The sequence below is a fragment of the Pantherophis guttatus genome, chromosome 3 (assembly GCF_059756535.1).
Source record: "Pantherophis guttatus breed Tessera chromosome 3, ASM5975653v1, whole genome shotgun sequence".
NCBI classification, from domain to species: Eukaryota; Metazoa; Chordata; class Lepidosauria; order Squamata; family Colubridae; genus Pantherophis; species Pantherophis guttatus.
The window spans coordinates 49,984,384-50,000,123 of record NC_142065.1 but is presented as its reverse complement, the minus strand read 5'-3'; the positions used below and the strand labels follow the sequence as shown (position 1 = coordinate 50,000,123).

At 36.6% G+C, this 15,740-nt stretch overlaps 1 protein-coding gene across 23 annotated transcripts in view; it reads left to right on the top strand.

Annotated features, from left to right (window-relative positions):
• ANKS1A (ankyrin repeat and sterile alpha motif domain containing 1A) overlaps positions 1 to 15,740 on the top strand; it is a 128,999-nt gene that overhangs the window by 75,188 nt on the left and 38,071 nt on the right. For 13 of the 23 annotated variants that reach the window (XM_087891040.1, XM_087891038.1, XM_087891039.1 and 10 more), the window contains one exon: positions 12,243 to 12,309. In XM_087891040.1, the coding sequence (XP_087747166.1) occupies positions 12,243 to 12,309 (67 nt within the window). Of the gene's footprint in view, positions 1 to 10,960; positions 11,012 to 12,242; positions 12,310 to 15,740 lie in introns of all 23 variants that reach the window. The other 10 variants (XM_087891037.1, XM_087891033.1, XM_087891034.1 and 7 more) reach the window with 2 other exon arrangements.

The window sequence follows — 15,740 nt, the reverse complement described above, 5'->3', positions numbered from 1 at the left end:
TTTAGACTCTAATGTATTTTCTATGCTTGCTAATTTAATATACTTCACTCTCCTTATGCTGGCCTTTGACCATAATAAAGATCTGATTTGAATAATTTACAAATTATTTTGAGACAACTCAGTGCATATACAAGAGATTTATAAACATCCGGGAACTTGCTCTCTAAAACATTCAAGGAGCAGCTCAGGGAGTCTGTCCTGTGCTTTACTTTGGACACATACAGGATTGAAAACTCTATTAGCTTGACAGACCCTGCGGAAAAACAATCCATGTGCCTAAAATTCTCAGATACATGAACTTTCTAGTCACTGGTGAGGTACCTATCACTTTTTTGGTTGCCAAACATCAGAATTTTTATTGCAGAGAAATATGATGCGATTGCTAGAGTTTAGTGTTGAGATGCTTATGCCAAGCCATTATGTGACATAGGATTTTTTTTTCACTGTACCTCACAGTCTATGTTCTTAAATTGTGTCATGTCAGATTCAGGCCATTCTCATTTAAATGCCACCTTACATTAATTCTTTCCTGTGATATTCCTGTTCTCATCTTGGTTGTTTTCTTTAGGCTGTATGCATATTTGACTTTGTATGAGACCCGGCCACAAATTGGAGTGTATGGGTTTTAATGTTTTCTTTTTAAACTTTTGTATGAGATATTGTTCTCATTGTTTTATTCTTTGTTGTTAGCCGCCCAGAGTCCCTTGGGAGTTGGGCGGCATAAAAATGCGACTAATAAATAAATAAATTATAATGCATTGGTCTCTTTCTAGCTTAATTATCTGGGAGAATATTTTTATTGCTTCCTTTAACCTTTGCAAAGACCTGTGAATCCCATCTTTTTAACGCAGCAGTGTAGGCATGCGTCAATATGCCTATATGGCACCTCACTATGTTCTGTGAGCTGCACTGGTTGTCAGTGACTTTTGGGTGCTGTTCAGGGTGTTGATTATCACTTTTAATGATACCGAGGGATAGATGGATAGATTTTGTTCCATTCAATTAGGGTCACTTCTTACTGACATAGGTTTTCTCCATGATAATATACCTAACTTATCCTTTTGGCTAGCATCACTGTAACTGTGTCCATCCACTTTGCTATTGGTTGTGGTCTTCACTTTCCTTTCATCTTTCCTTCTCGAGAGAGCTAGGTCTTTTCGTAATATGTCTGAAGTAGGATAATTTGAGTCTGGTCATTTGTGCCAGAATAAAAGTGCTCGGTTGTTTGATGAGTCATTTGTTTGGGTTTGAGTTTTTGTTTTGGCTATACATAGCAATGTCATGAAACTTCTCTAACACCAAATTTTTAAAGCGTCAATACTCTTTCTATCCTGTTTCTTCAAAATCCAGTTTTTGCTTCCAGACAGTATCACAAAGAATGTCATTAGTTGCACTATTGTGATCTTTGTGGATAGAGGGACATCATGGCATCTGAAAACCCTGTAGCTATTCTACTGAGTTGCTAGTCTGTAACATATTTCTTGATATTTCATTGCTGTTGAAGGTTGATTATAAAACACAAAAGCTATGTACCACTTCAGTACTTTCAGTATCAATTCTAAGGTTAGTTGTTGTATTGTCATTAGTTTGGGCTTCTTTATACCATATTTAATTTTAGTCTCCTTTTTTTTCACTCCGCTCCTTTGCTTTAGTAAGAAGTTGCTAGAAGAGTATTATTACCAGCATAGCACATAGTAATTGATGTTTCTTCCTCCAATATTAAAATCACATTCATCTTCTTCTAATCCAGTTCCTTTAATATACAGCATATAAATTGAATACAAGTAGTCCTCGCTTAATGTCCATTCTTTCAGCAACTGTTCAAAGTTATAATTATGTTGAATGAAGGGTCTTATGACCCGCTCTCGAAGTTCTGACCATTGAAGCACCCTTGTCACATTAACAAAATTTGGGCCCACCCACATTTACAAGCATTTTTTTGGCTACCTAACTGCCTACCCATTGCTGCCAGCTGCATCTTCCGCCCAGCTTTAACAAGCCCTGCATCGCCTGCACCATATGCCACTATTGTACCGGCTAGGGAAGCCTTTTTTGCACCAACTTCTTTTGTGCTGGTGCAGCCAGGGTTGTCTCGCTCCCTGCTAAGGGAATACATTAATGCCCTCCATTAGCTCAATTGCCAGGGCCTCTGTTCATACCTCACCCAAGGCCTTTGGTGAAAGAAGCCTGGCTTGTAAAAGAAGGCCCCAGCTGAGCCAAGGTGAAAGAAGGATCCTTCTAGCCAGCTCTTTCTTTTGGCCACTGGTGAAAGAAGTCCCCAGCAGTCCCAGTGAAAAAGAAGGTCTATTTGATGGATCCTTTTGTGCCAGCACAGGCAGATTTTTCTTTTGCAAAAGGCAGCTCTGGGCAGGCATGAACAGAAGCCCTGGCTTGCACACAGATAGAAACCCTGGGTGGGACGTGAATGGAAACCCTGGGTGGAGGGCAAATGGAGGCCCTAGCTGACACACAAACAGATACCCTGGGTTGGGCACAAGGGAAGTCCCAGATGCACCAGCATGAAAGAAGGCTCTGGCTGGTAAAGTACTAGTGCATGGTGCAGTGGATGCAGCACTGGCAGGAGTGGGTGCACAGCAGTGGTGGGTTTTTTTTTAAATTTGATTTATATGCCGCCCTTCTCCGGAGACTTAGGGCGGCTTACAATGCGCTAAGCAATAGCCTTCATCCTTTTGTATATTTATACAAAGTCAGTTTATTGCTCCCACAACTGGGTCCTCAATTTACCTAGCTCAGAAAGGATGGAAGGCTGAGTCAACCTTGAGCCTGGCGAGATTCGAACCTGCAGTAATTGCAGGCAGCTGGTCTTAATAACAGGGTGCTTTAGACCACTGTACTACCAAGGTTGCTCCCAGTTCGGTCCGGTTCTATAGAATTGGTAGTAAAACCGGCGGAAGGCTCTGCCCAACTGCCACAACGTCATCATGGGTGATCTGCGCACGCATGCACAGAAGCGCGCGTGCTCCCCCTGCAAACCGGTAATAAAGGTAAGTGGAACCCACCCCTGGTGCACAGCAGGGGCAGCTGGTGGCCACACATAGGCATTCAGCAGAGATGGGAGTGGGTGGAGATAGGCAGGTAGGAGGATTCAAGACGAGGCAGAGGAGAAACCTTACTCAGGGCCAGGAGGTCCAAGGTGGGATGGATCTTTGCCATCAGTGAGATGTGATTAATGATGGCAATTGGGACTGCTGAAATTCCCATTGGTAAGCAATGCAGCGGTCACATGGCATTGCACTGTTATTACTGCACCACTTAGCAATGGAAATTCCAGTCCCAATTATTGTCATTAGCTGAAGATTACCTATATTACTTATACACTATCTATCTGGGAGAGTATATACCCTTGCTCAATTTGCCAACCTGGAGCCAGTCTGTTTCAGCATGTTCTGCCCGTTTTATAGCTTCTTGACTGGTATATAGTGTGAGGATAGTGAGATGTTCTAAGCTTCCGATTTTTCTAACCTTCCGTAGCCTGAAATGATTAACACATTCAAAGGCCTTTCTGCAATTAATAAAGCACATACTTGATTTCTTTTTTAGTATTCTTTGATTTTCTCAATTATTCAGCAAGCATTAGCAATAATACGTTATGTTCCAAGGAACTTTTCTAAAGCCAGACAGAACATCTGGCATCGCTTTTGCCATATAAAGTTCTAATTTGTATTGGATGACCCTAAGCATTATTTTGCTAGCATGTGACCTTCATGGCATGGGGCCAGGTTATTTCAGGGACTGCCTGCCTCCTATGATTTCTGCTCTTTCAGTAAGATCAGACGGAGTTGGTGTGCTTTAGAGTGTGTCTTTTCTGTCGTAGTGCCTGCCCTCTAGAGCAATGTCCTGCAGATATTTCTTTTAATTGTTTTTCAGGTTCAAACTGTAAAACTCATAGTGTCATTCTGGATTGGGGTGATTTCCAAATCTGTAAGAACTGTGGTAAATTCGGTGCTTCTTCAACACAATTGGCTAGGCACAAAACAAGCTTGGATTTTCATTTAAAATCTGGACTGTCCATTAGCTGTCAGTTTTGTCCCAGTGCATTTTGCTCTGCAAACTCAAATACAATAGGTGCCTCTCAGGCAGAGAGATTACAGCCTATCATCTGCTCAGTGGATAACATAGAAGAAACAGCTTGAACAATCATATGGCTCACTCTCATATCACTGTCACTCAATATTACTTTGCATTAGGACTTGTTTTCACTTTGGCTGAATATTTAGAAGAGTTCTCTGGCTGTGTTACATATTTAAGATGCCAGATCTGCTGGTTTGTGGTGAATCACAGGTAAATTTTCATTATTGTGGCAAACGTCTGCTATAATTTAATAATTCCACTCACATTGAGAAAAGCGATGGCTAGAAAATTGTGATCTCTCTAGACAACTAACCTGGTTGTTACTTCTCATGAGGAGCACACAAGGTAACTGACTCACCAGCTTGTTGACTTTCTTGTAGGACTAGAGTGTGGTTTGTCAGATAATTTCTCAAATCTTAAGTATAGTGTTTCAGATTTCTGAAATTGTAGAAACTGGTATCCTCAAGTCACCCTATTCTGGAATATATCCCTGTGATTTTAGTTAAAGTTAGATAATCGTTCAGTGTGGAGTCTTTTGCCATTGAAAACAGATATTTCCAATGGTAAACTTCATGGACAAAAAGGAAGGGTGCTTGCAGCTAATGAGCTTGAATTATTTCAACAAGATGAGCTTCTTGTTGAAACAATTAGAAGATTCCCTCTCATGGAACAACAGGTTTTTTTTTCAGATAATATACATCATTAATTTTAGAGCATGGAAGATACAGTGATACGACTTGTGAAATTGATAACAATACCCTGAGGAGAAATAATTTCAAAAATTCTGCTGAATTTAGAGAATTTTATGAATATGTATAGGATGACATTGTGAATATCTATATTATAAGTTTCTTTTATTTGCAATACATTTAAGTACAGTGAATCCATTGCACTTATTTTAACTTTGAATTCTTAGATTCCTTTCAAGTACAGTCATGTGAAAAAGAAAGCACACCTTCCTTGAGTTCTATGGTTTCACATATATACAATACAATACAATACAATACAATACAATACAATACAATACAATACAATACAATACAATACAATACAATACCAATACCAATACCAATACCAATACCAATACCAATACCAATACCATGCAATCATAATAACATTCCTTTCTCAGAAAGTCAAGGACAACTTGCCCTGCCTCTGGAAGGCTGGAACTGGGAGGCATCTCCAGTTGGGACGATGTTTGATTGGACCATGTGATGGACTTGTGGGTGTTGGGTAGGGACTTTAACTTTTCTTTGGGTGGGGAAAATCTGGAAACTTTCAAGATTACAGTTTTCCTAGATGTGCCAATATAACATCTCTAATAAAATGTAACTTTGAGGAAAGTCAAGCCTCGGAGTTTTCTTTCGTTGGGAGTGTTACTTGGAACCCTGACATTAGGACATAGTAAAAATTATCTGGTTCTTAGCAATTCTAAAAAGTAGATAAATACAAACTCAGGTGAATAAGAACACATGGCATATTATACAATGTTATTTAGCTAGTGAAAGTACATTCTTTTCTTTAATATTAGCTGTTTATCAATTTCAACTATTACACAGATCATCATGTTTTTTTATCAAATTTTCTGATAATAGTTTTTAGAATTTTCATTAGAGTTTTGTAATATAATTGAATATAAAGCAGAAATCATTTGTTAGAAATCTAATCTATTGTATTGATTGATACCAATAGCTGTGATAAATAAAGTAAATTCAAAAAGAGAAAAATATAGACATTGCTTTTCTTGTATAGATCAACAGTCAATGGCTTTACTATAATAAATTCAAACTCGACTAATAAACATTGCCATCTTATGGTAGAATAGGGAAAACACCTCCTTTAAAAAAACTGTTCCTTTTATATCCTATATTAAATATCCCTCAAAGCAAGAACGTTGAATATTGGGGTGGGTATTTTTAAAATATGTAAATATTAAATAGTAAATATGGAGATAAAGTATGGGTTTTTAAATATTTTTGTCTTTCTCTTCAGATGAATAATTCTGACTTTCCTAAAACCATTTCCTTGATTTGAATACTTATTGCACAGAATAGTATAAGGAGTAATTATTCTGATTATATAATATTATTACTATTTTAACCAACATTACTCAGATTTCACAATCATAAATAAATTTCCTATTACCCTACTGGCCCAAATAGCAATGAATGTGGTGCTATTCAGGTGTTTCTGACCCTTTGTGACCCAATGGACATCATTTTTCTAGGATTCTTTTCCAGTAATTATGCCTTTGAATTCTAGCTGATTCACATCTTTCTTTCTTTTTTTAATTTAATAAAGTTGGAAGGGACCTTGGAGGTCTTCTAGTCCAATCCCCCTTCCTGCTTAGGCAAGAAACCCTACTCCACTTCAGACAAATGGTTATCTAATATCTTCTTGAAAACTTCCAGTGCTGGAGCATTCACAACTTGTGCAAGCAAGTTGTTCCACTGATTAATTGTTCTAACTGTCAGGAAATTTCTCCTTAGTTCTAAGTTGTTTCTGTCCTTGATTAATTTTCACCTATTACTTCTTGTTCTACCTTCAGATACTTTGGAGAATAGCTTGACTCCCTCTTCTGTGTGGCAACCCCTGAGATATCAGAACACTGCTATCATGTCACCTTCTTTTCATACCCAGTTCCAGCAACCATTTTTTATATGTTTTATACTCAAGTCCCCTAATCATCTTTGTTGCTCTTCTCTGCACTCTTTCTAGAGTCTCAACATCTTTTTTTACATCGTGGTGACCAAAATTGGATGCAGTATTCCAAGTGTGGCCTTACCAAGGCATTATAAAGTGGTATTAACACTTCACATGATCTTGATTCTATCCCTCTGTTTATGCAGCCTAGAACTGTGTTGGCTTTTTTGGCAGCTGCAGCACACGGCTGGCTCATATTTAAATGATTGTCCACTAGGACTCCAAAATCCCTCTCACAGTCACCACTGTTGAGCAAGGTACCACGTATACTGTACCTGTGCATTTTGTTTTTCTTGCCTCAATGTAGAAACTTACTTTTTTCATTTTTTCATTTCACATCTATACAGAACATAGTTTTGATATCTTCCTTATACACATATGTAATACAATTTATTTGTAACTTTTCCAGTAATGTTTAAACAAGGCCCATAGATATGAGAACTACTAAATTAAATTGGCCAAAAGAGTGACGAGTCATTGGTGCTCTCCTAGCTTAGTAGCTTTCTTGTAGACATTTCATTACCCAAACTAGATAACATCATTAGTGCTAGTAAGGAGTGGGGTTCACTCTCTATTTATATTCTAGTGTTTGGGCAGGATTGGGGTAAGTGCATCTATGCTTGCCCTACTTTACCTCTCAATGGTTTTTGATAGCATTGATCATGATATTCTTCTGGATTGGCTCAGAGAATTGATAGTGGACAGTATAGTGTTGTGCTGGTGTGTCTCTTTCATTTAAGGCCAATGCCAGTTGGTATTGATTGGGGAGGATTCTGTCCACAGATTGATACTACAGTAGTGGCCAAAATTGTGGAAATCTTTTGGGAAAAGTGTATTTTCTAAAACTAGCTAATAACATCACTTTTTTTTGGAGTAGTACCATAAAATTATATATCAATGGAAAGATAATTTAATCAAGAATGTAATGCAATAACTTTTATGAAGGATTTGTTATTAGAATAGCAGTTACAGTATAAAGAAGAAAAGTAAAATATGTAGAAAAAATGAAATATACAAAAATTATCACATCAGTTAATAGTTGGAATTAACTATTGACTAGCATGAATTACGACCTTACAATGTCTTCCCATGGAGTGAACCAAGTCTTTTAGTTCTGCAGCTGTTATAATGTGAAACCAAGATTGAATGATTGCTTCTATTAACTGGGATTTATTGCTGGGTCGCTTCTGACTAACAAGTTTCTTTAGTCGGCTCCATAGATTTTCAATTGGGTTAAGGTCTGGGCTATTCCCAGGCCATTCCAGCAGTGGAATATGATTATCTTGAAACTCCCCAAAAAAGAAAGAAAGAAAGAAAGAAAGAAAGAAAGAAAGAAAGAAAGAAAGAAAGAAAGAAAGAAAGAAAGAAAGAAAGAAAGAAAGAGGTGTTATTAGCCATCAAACCTCAAACCTGCTTTCTAGCAAATATAAATCGCACGGCACAGCTGTGTCAGAAATACCGCTTCATCCGAATCAGTAACATTTTTTACTACTGGTACACCCGAATCAGTAGCTTTTATTACTACCAGTTTGGGCGAACCAGTCTGAACTGGTAGCATTTCACCCCTGAGAGAGAGTATCATATTTGGCACAGAGTTCTGTTCCTTGTTCTTATGGCATGATAATAGATTGAAAATGATAGCTGGATAAATATCAGATACTGTTAATTGGATTGCTAGTGATCAGGGACCATGAGTTCTGTGTCACACATCTCAGGCCTGTTGCAAACTTTTAAAATACTGTAAATATACCTACAAGGAAGTTTTCTTTTAAGTATGTAGCTTGTGTGTTAAGGAGATAGTTGTCTTTTAACCTTAGGTGTTAATGGAAGCTCACTGACTGGAAGAGGGTCTGTTTGAGTTTTGGTTGGAACAATGAACGGGAGGAATGTTGCTTTTTTGCTCTTCCAATTATTACATCAAATTAAATTAACCTGCTGAGAGAGGAAATCCTATACTTTTTACTTCATAGAAGTTCATCAATGTATATTCTAGTCTAAAAACACCTCTGAAATAAATTAACAAGAACTGGTAACTATTTAATGAAGGAAGTAAAATAGAAAAAAAATCCAAAATATATTAACTAATATGGCAGATTATTTTCCAGCAAAGAGGAATTCAAGCTTCTTCATTTTCTTTCTTTCTTTTTTTTCTGTGGATGGGTGGGTGGTGGCATTGAATGAAGCCTTTTGGCAAGTGGCCATATTTCAACAAAAGGAAGAGCACAGCTGTTGTAAATCAATGGATTTTTTTTAGATTTAAATGCTGCAGAGCTTGCATGTTCAGGATGCATAATAGGATTTATCAAACAGACAGAAGATCAGAGCTGTTACTTTTACCAAGATGGACTATTTACTTGGACCTTTAAAATCAGCTAAAAATGACTCTGCATAAAAAGGCCTTAAGCTTACCTGAACTTCATAGTGTTTGTAAATCTTTGCCTTGCTTCCCTTGCCCTCCTTGAAATGCCTTTAAAAATGACGAATGTCAGAGATATCGGAATAAATTAAGTATTAAAAAAATGTCTCAAGTGTGCTTCTGGCTAAAGAAATGGGGTTCCACAAGATTTTGAGGTTTCACAAGGTTTTTCAGTTACGATAATCTCCTTTTGCCTCTTTCAGCTATTACTATTATTGTGCTACTTAAACTGAGAGTATTTGTTTAAACATAGCTTTACTGCCTTGTCATTTCCAAGTGCCTTACAACATTATAATATTTGTATGTAAGTTAAAAAATGAAGTAAAATATGTCTTTAATGGAAGGTTAAAATTTTAATAACTCTCATTTGAACTATTAACATGTAATTAATATAGAGTTTGCATGAGAAAAATGAGAAAATGGAATCATTTGTCTTGCTTGTCCCAAAGGTGCTTTTTCAAAAGGCAACTGGAGTTTCTTTGTTTTTTCCCTTGAAGACGTTTTGCTTCTTATCCAAGAAGCTTCTTCAGTTTTGACTGAATGGTGGAGAATAGAAGGATTAATATTCCTTGCAGTCATCTGGTCATTAGCACTCTCTTTGAGAGTCATTGTGGCCACTTGGAAGTTTATCTGTGCCCTCAGAGTCATTTGAAGAGTGCAAATGCATATGGAACCTTCTTGGAACTATTGATAAGTTCCAAAGATGAGGATGAGGATATTGGATGAGAAGCTAAACTTCAAGAGAAGAAAACAAAAGAAGTCCAATTGCCTTTTGAAAAAATATCTTTGGGACAACCATGACCTAGATGGCTTTGAATCTCCATAGACATTTGCTTCCAAATGTACTTGGCATGAGTAGTAAAAAAACATTTCAATTTGCACAAGTTAGGCTTTATATTTTCTATTTGGTCTACCTCCATTTGTAATCTTGACACTATTTTAGCAAGGCTGACTGGGCAATTAAAGCCCAACATTTTTGGAATGCATGAGATTTGGGAAGGCTGTGTAAAATCAGAATTTCAGATAGACTGGAAGCTTCAATAAAGAGACAAAAGAAAGAAATTCTAGTTTGATGAATAAATCACTTCACAAATTTTGGACAGTATACAGGATACATGTAGGCCAGCAAATATGTTTGTGCAGAGAGTGAGAATAAGAGAATGAGATAAATTCTAGATTTATGAGGAAGTCCATGTATGTGTATTTACTGACATCTGTATAAACGCCATATAAAGTCCACGAAAGTCCTTCTGATAAGCTGTCATCAAAGTTTCTTACCTTTCTTCATCACTCTTTCCACAAAGCAAGCCTTCAATTCTGGTAGAAACTAGATTAAATTTGTTACAGTCAAGTTGAGAAAGAAATGTCTTTATCTTTTGCAATCTATTTCTATTACTGTACTGCCATACTTGCATACTATTTTGTAAGGCAAACCATGGCAATGTGGATAAATGTAATTGCATCATGTTAAAATATAAGATGGGTTTGGTTTAGTTTGGTGTAATGTGTAAACTATGTTGTTGGAGAGATGTGCGTGAAGTCAGCCAATTGTGACATTCAAATTATGTCTGAGCCAGAAGAATGAGGGCTTAAGGTCAGGAAAGTGCTTAGAATGAAGCAAAGAAAAATTTTTTTTTAATGTGAAATTATGGAAAACTCTTCTTGTCCCTTGCTTTATATTTTCTCTTAAATAGAATTATATTTCATTTGATTTAATTCTTTTGGAAAACATGTTTTGCTCTTTCCCAGCAGTTTCAGGAGCAAGTGCCTGATGACTCCGAAGTTCAGTCTTTCTACAATGTAAGAAACTCGCAAAGCTTTGTTCTGCTGGGAACCAGTCTGGTGCTACGGTTGCTTAGTTGTGCAATTAATTTGTGCTTTCTTTGTGTTGGTGTGTTTTCTTCACTAGTTATGAGGGTCCCGTGACATTAGATGCTTGCAAAATTTCTTGTGGTAGGGATCTGAAGCTTTTTTCTAAACCTCTGCGAAATTCACTTAATTCTGATTTTGTGCTTAGTATTGTTGCTTTGTAGAATCAAGTTGAGAGAGGGGGGGGAGAAGTAAAAGACATTGTGGGTCTTTCCCAAAATGTTTAGAAGCTAAATTTGGAGATGAAAGGGGCTGGTTAGAAAGAAAAAAGGTTTGATGTCCGTAGGCATGCAATTATTAGAAACAATTCCAATTTAATCTCAAATCCTATCTGGAATGTGTATTTCCAAATTTAGTTTTCCTTTTCCATATAACTTTTTGCATCTAAGAAACAAATCTCTTGTTTCTACTGTTAGTGCATCTTAACTTGGAGAATATTTGAAAATTTCTGAGCATGCAATTGATGTGGTTCTTTTATTGGTTTACATTAGACTCCGTGGGAGGTCCTTGGCCTTCAAGACTGCCTGTGGAAGTAGTTTCCTAATTTTTTATTTGTCTTATTTAAAAACCATTCTAACTACTGTTTCCTTTTTTTTGAGTTCTTAATGGTTAGGAAATTCTAGATGATCCCGCAGTTTATTCAGTCTGACTTGAGTGGTCTTTCTCTTCTTGATTGTTGAAATATTCCCCAATATGCTCTTTTTTAAAATTTTACTTATTATTGCATTTCTTTGCTACCCAACTCCCAACAACTCTGGGTGGTTCACAAAGCTGCTACTTTTTGTACATTTGTTACAACTTATGTTAATGCTTTTGCAAGCTTTTAGTTGAAGCAATTTGGTATTGGGATCTGTGCCTTGAAATCTCTCCTTAGCTGTAATAGTGTGTTCTTTGTAAGTAGAAGGATTACATATTTTGAACATTCAAAATGATTGTTCCATTCATATTTTTAACCAAATCATAAATGGGAATTCAGTAGCTAGCTTAGAAAGACCTTCTGTAGACTTCTTTCTCTAATACTGATCATACATACATTATTTTTGAAGATGACATAAAAAGTTTCTTTTGAACAAATAACTTTTCTTTTGCAATTAAAAGTTGCTCTACTCCGGTTGCATTTTTTTGTGAAAAAATGTTTACTAATGTTTAATGTATTTTTCAGATCGAGAAAATCATGAGTTCCATTGGCGAAGGCATTGACTTTTCACAGGAACAGCAAAGAATGTCAGGTACTATTTTGAATTGTAGATAGATATGAGTGAGTTTTGTCTCAGACAGTCACCGTTATTTGTGTTTGCATTCAAAAGAAAAAAAAAACCGAAAGCCAATGCAGTAAGTTTAAGCTATTTGGGGATTTTAGTTTTGCAAGCCATGTTTCTATGTTTGGTGTTCTCCTATTTCCAAGGTTCCAGATAAAATATTTCAAATAACTATTCTGTGTTTCCAGATTGGAGAAATGCCACAAGGCTTAATTTAATTTAATGAAGTACATTACTGCAATCAGATACTGTATTTTGTACTAAACACTTTGCACAACAGAAATTAAAATGCATGCACAAATGAGGAACAAAAATCTATCCAAAAGCCCAGATTGCTTTCTCAGCACTAGTTGTAATACTTAGAAAGGCTACATGTTCCTGAAGTCTTCTCCCAGAAGGCTGCCAGAAGAAAAAAGCTGCTTAAAGACATCTGTTTGCAGTCTTCTCTGGGACAGTTGGCATTACTCATCCCTTACTTTCCTTTTTAGATAATTCTGGATCAGTGATTTTAAATGGACTTTCAGCTGTAACAGTTGAGATCTGCCTTTGTTTGTTTCTCCCTTTTCCTAAAAGGGAAAACATGGGTAAGCAAGGCTCTAAGGAGCTGGTATTTGCTTCCAAAAGGAGATAGAGGGAAGACTTTCAAGGTGGATGGGATGGCGGTTGCAGATCAGAGAAGAGAGAGAAAATTCTGCTTGTGGAAGAAAGTTTTTTCATCTGTAACTTACAAATATGGCTAGGAAAATAAGAGAATAAAGAGAGAGAAATAAGGGCAAAACTTATTAAATATGCAATGAAGCTTGATGACTTTTATTCAATTAGATCTATTACAGAATAACACCTTATGTCTATCAGATGTAGTCCCACTTAGCATAGGAAGAGAGTTGGGCCAACATTTATCTAACCTCGATTGGAAATGGATTTTGATGAAAGTTGAATAAAAACATCAATGGAATCATACTGGATTGTATGAAAGGCCAATTTAGTCTAATATTATGTTGTCACAGTAGCCAACTATGGAAGGCCCACAGACAGGACATAAAGTACTGAGTTTCATCTTTTTAACTGGCCTTGCACATGAAACCAGTGGTGTTGAGAGAACACTTTAAAGGATGGATTTTAAACTTCTTAATATCTATGACTTCGTTCCTATCATTTTTGTGCTGTTGCGTCTCTTTGAGGATTTGGTAAAACCTACAAACTTCTTCTCAGAAAAATGTATTTCAATGCAAAAAATAAAATGCATAGCTACAGATTGTATTAACAAAGAAACTAATAATAGACAAATACAATCAGAATATTAATAGCAGATGTGTATTGTAGTAACATATGTACTTTAGTCATCCATGTCATTATCTGAAACTAAATTTCAGATAGCAGTTCATGTAAATCAAATTATAATTATTCCCATGTAAGTTTACAGACCTCCTTGAAATCTATCCAAGTTATGAAGCCTTCTAGGACTTCACAATTACATTCCCCACTTCACTAGTACCAAAGTATATCACAACTGCTGACACAAATCTAGCACTTTCTGTTGATTTAGATGGCCACATGATATCTTCTATCTTTCTATTAGGCAAGAATGTCAGTATGCAACATACAGCTTCATCACAATCTGAATTTCCCCATCTTGGAGATTCAGCTTCAGCTTTAGAGAATATATGTTCATTCTCTTGCAAATGGGCACATTTTAGAGATTTTTTTTCTTTTTCTGGTATAATAATTCTCCAAGACTGTCATTCTGAACTATAGTAATGAACCATTATCCAGAGACTGAAACACAACTACCACAGCTGCAAAGTTCAACCATCAATCTCCAAATTTTTTCTCAGATCAACACAATTAGCTTCAAGAGAATAAACTCATTTCCTGAAAGCTAGGAACACATTAAAGTATATTGACAACTTACGTCCATCTGGCAGATAACAATAACTATGGCATTCAATACAACATACAGGATAATGCCAACTATTCTGTTATCAAATTTATATTGATTTACAGCTCATCTTTATGCTGAAATTGAAACTGTAATGTTAAGCTGTTTTGTCACAGGAATTCTCCCTCTGGTCATAGAGCTCTCTCTATCTTGAAACACCCTATTTCTATAGCTGTAGGTAGGTAGCTTTATGCACATGATGTTGCAACAAGTTAAATTAGAAATTCTTGTGTTAAAAAAAGTTAACTGATGTTGAATAATTTTTAAACTAGAATAAATTATGTGAATAAGAATAAAGATCATAAGGATTATTGTAATATTAGTATCATTTAATAATCTACAGAAAGAATATAATAACATTTTCAGTAATATATATTTGTATAATCAGTATAGAAAAAATACTCTGAAAATTTCACTTTTACATAATAATTTATGCAGAATTTTGACACTGCCCTTTTTAAAAAAAAAGTCCAGTCTCAAGTGGAAGAGCTGTTTTAATGCATGAGCTATTACAAAAGCAGAGGAAGATAATCAGCCTATATCTGCTTCAATTGAATACATATTTATGTAACTTTTGAGCCAAAATTGTGTTCTGTACAGTCCATGTAATGTTTTACTCTAGGTACCATAGTCATGTAGGAGTTATAAATGACTCTAGTTTTCTTTAAAAATGTACCATACTTTTTGGAGTATAAGATGCACTTTCCCCCCTCCTAAAAGTGGATGAAAATTGTGCTGCATCTTATACACCAAATGTTGCTGAAGCCCCACCCACTCACCAGCCCCCACACTTTGGCCATTTTTGGCCTCCACATGTCACATTTTTGGCCTTAGCATGCTCCATTTTAGACCCATTCCAGGCTGCAGGAATTGCCACAGCACATCGCCATCGATCACCACCTCCACACGTCACATTTTTGGCCTCCCCATGCCCCATTTTTGGCCTCCGTCCCTCACATTTTTGGCTGGTTACAGGTGGTGGGGATCAGCAATGGCACCTGGAACCGGCCGAAAATGCGACTCACGGAGGCCAAAAATGGGCCATGTGGAGGCCAAAAACTTGACACGTGGAAGTGGTGATTGGCAGCGATGTGCTGTGGTGATCCTGGCAGCCTGGAATGGGTCTAAAACGGAGTGTGCGTAGGCCGAAAACCCGATGCACGGAGGCCAAAAACGCAATGTGCAGAGGCGGCAATAAGCTCAATGGATGCTGGTAGGCAGAGGCAGAATTTTTTCCCCTTGTTTTCCTCACCAAAAACCAAGATTTAAATTATAAGTTTTTATGATAAGTCAGGAATGAAAAAACCAAAAAGAAAAAAAAAAGCCACAAAATATTTAGGGATTCCAGCTTCAGTTTATTTAAAATGAAAAAAGGTTGGTCCATAAGAGATTTTAAAAAACCTCTTTAATACTTTAAAAATAGCCAGAATTGTTTAGTTTATAGCAGACAATATGGAAGTTA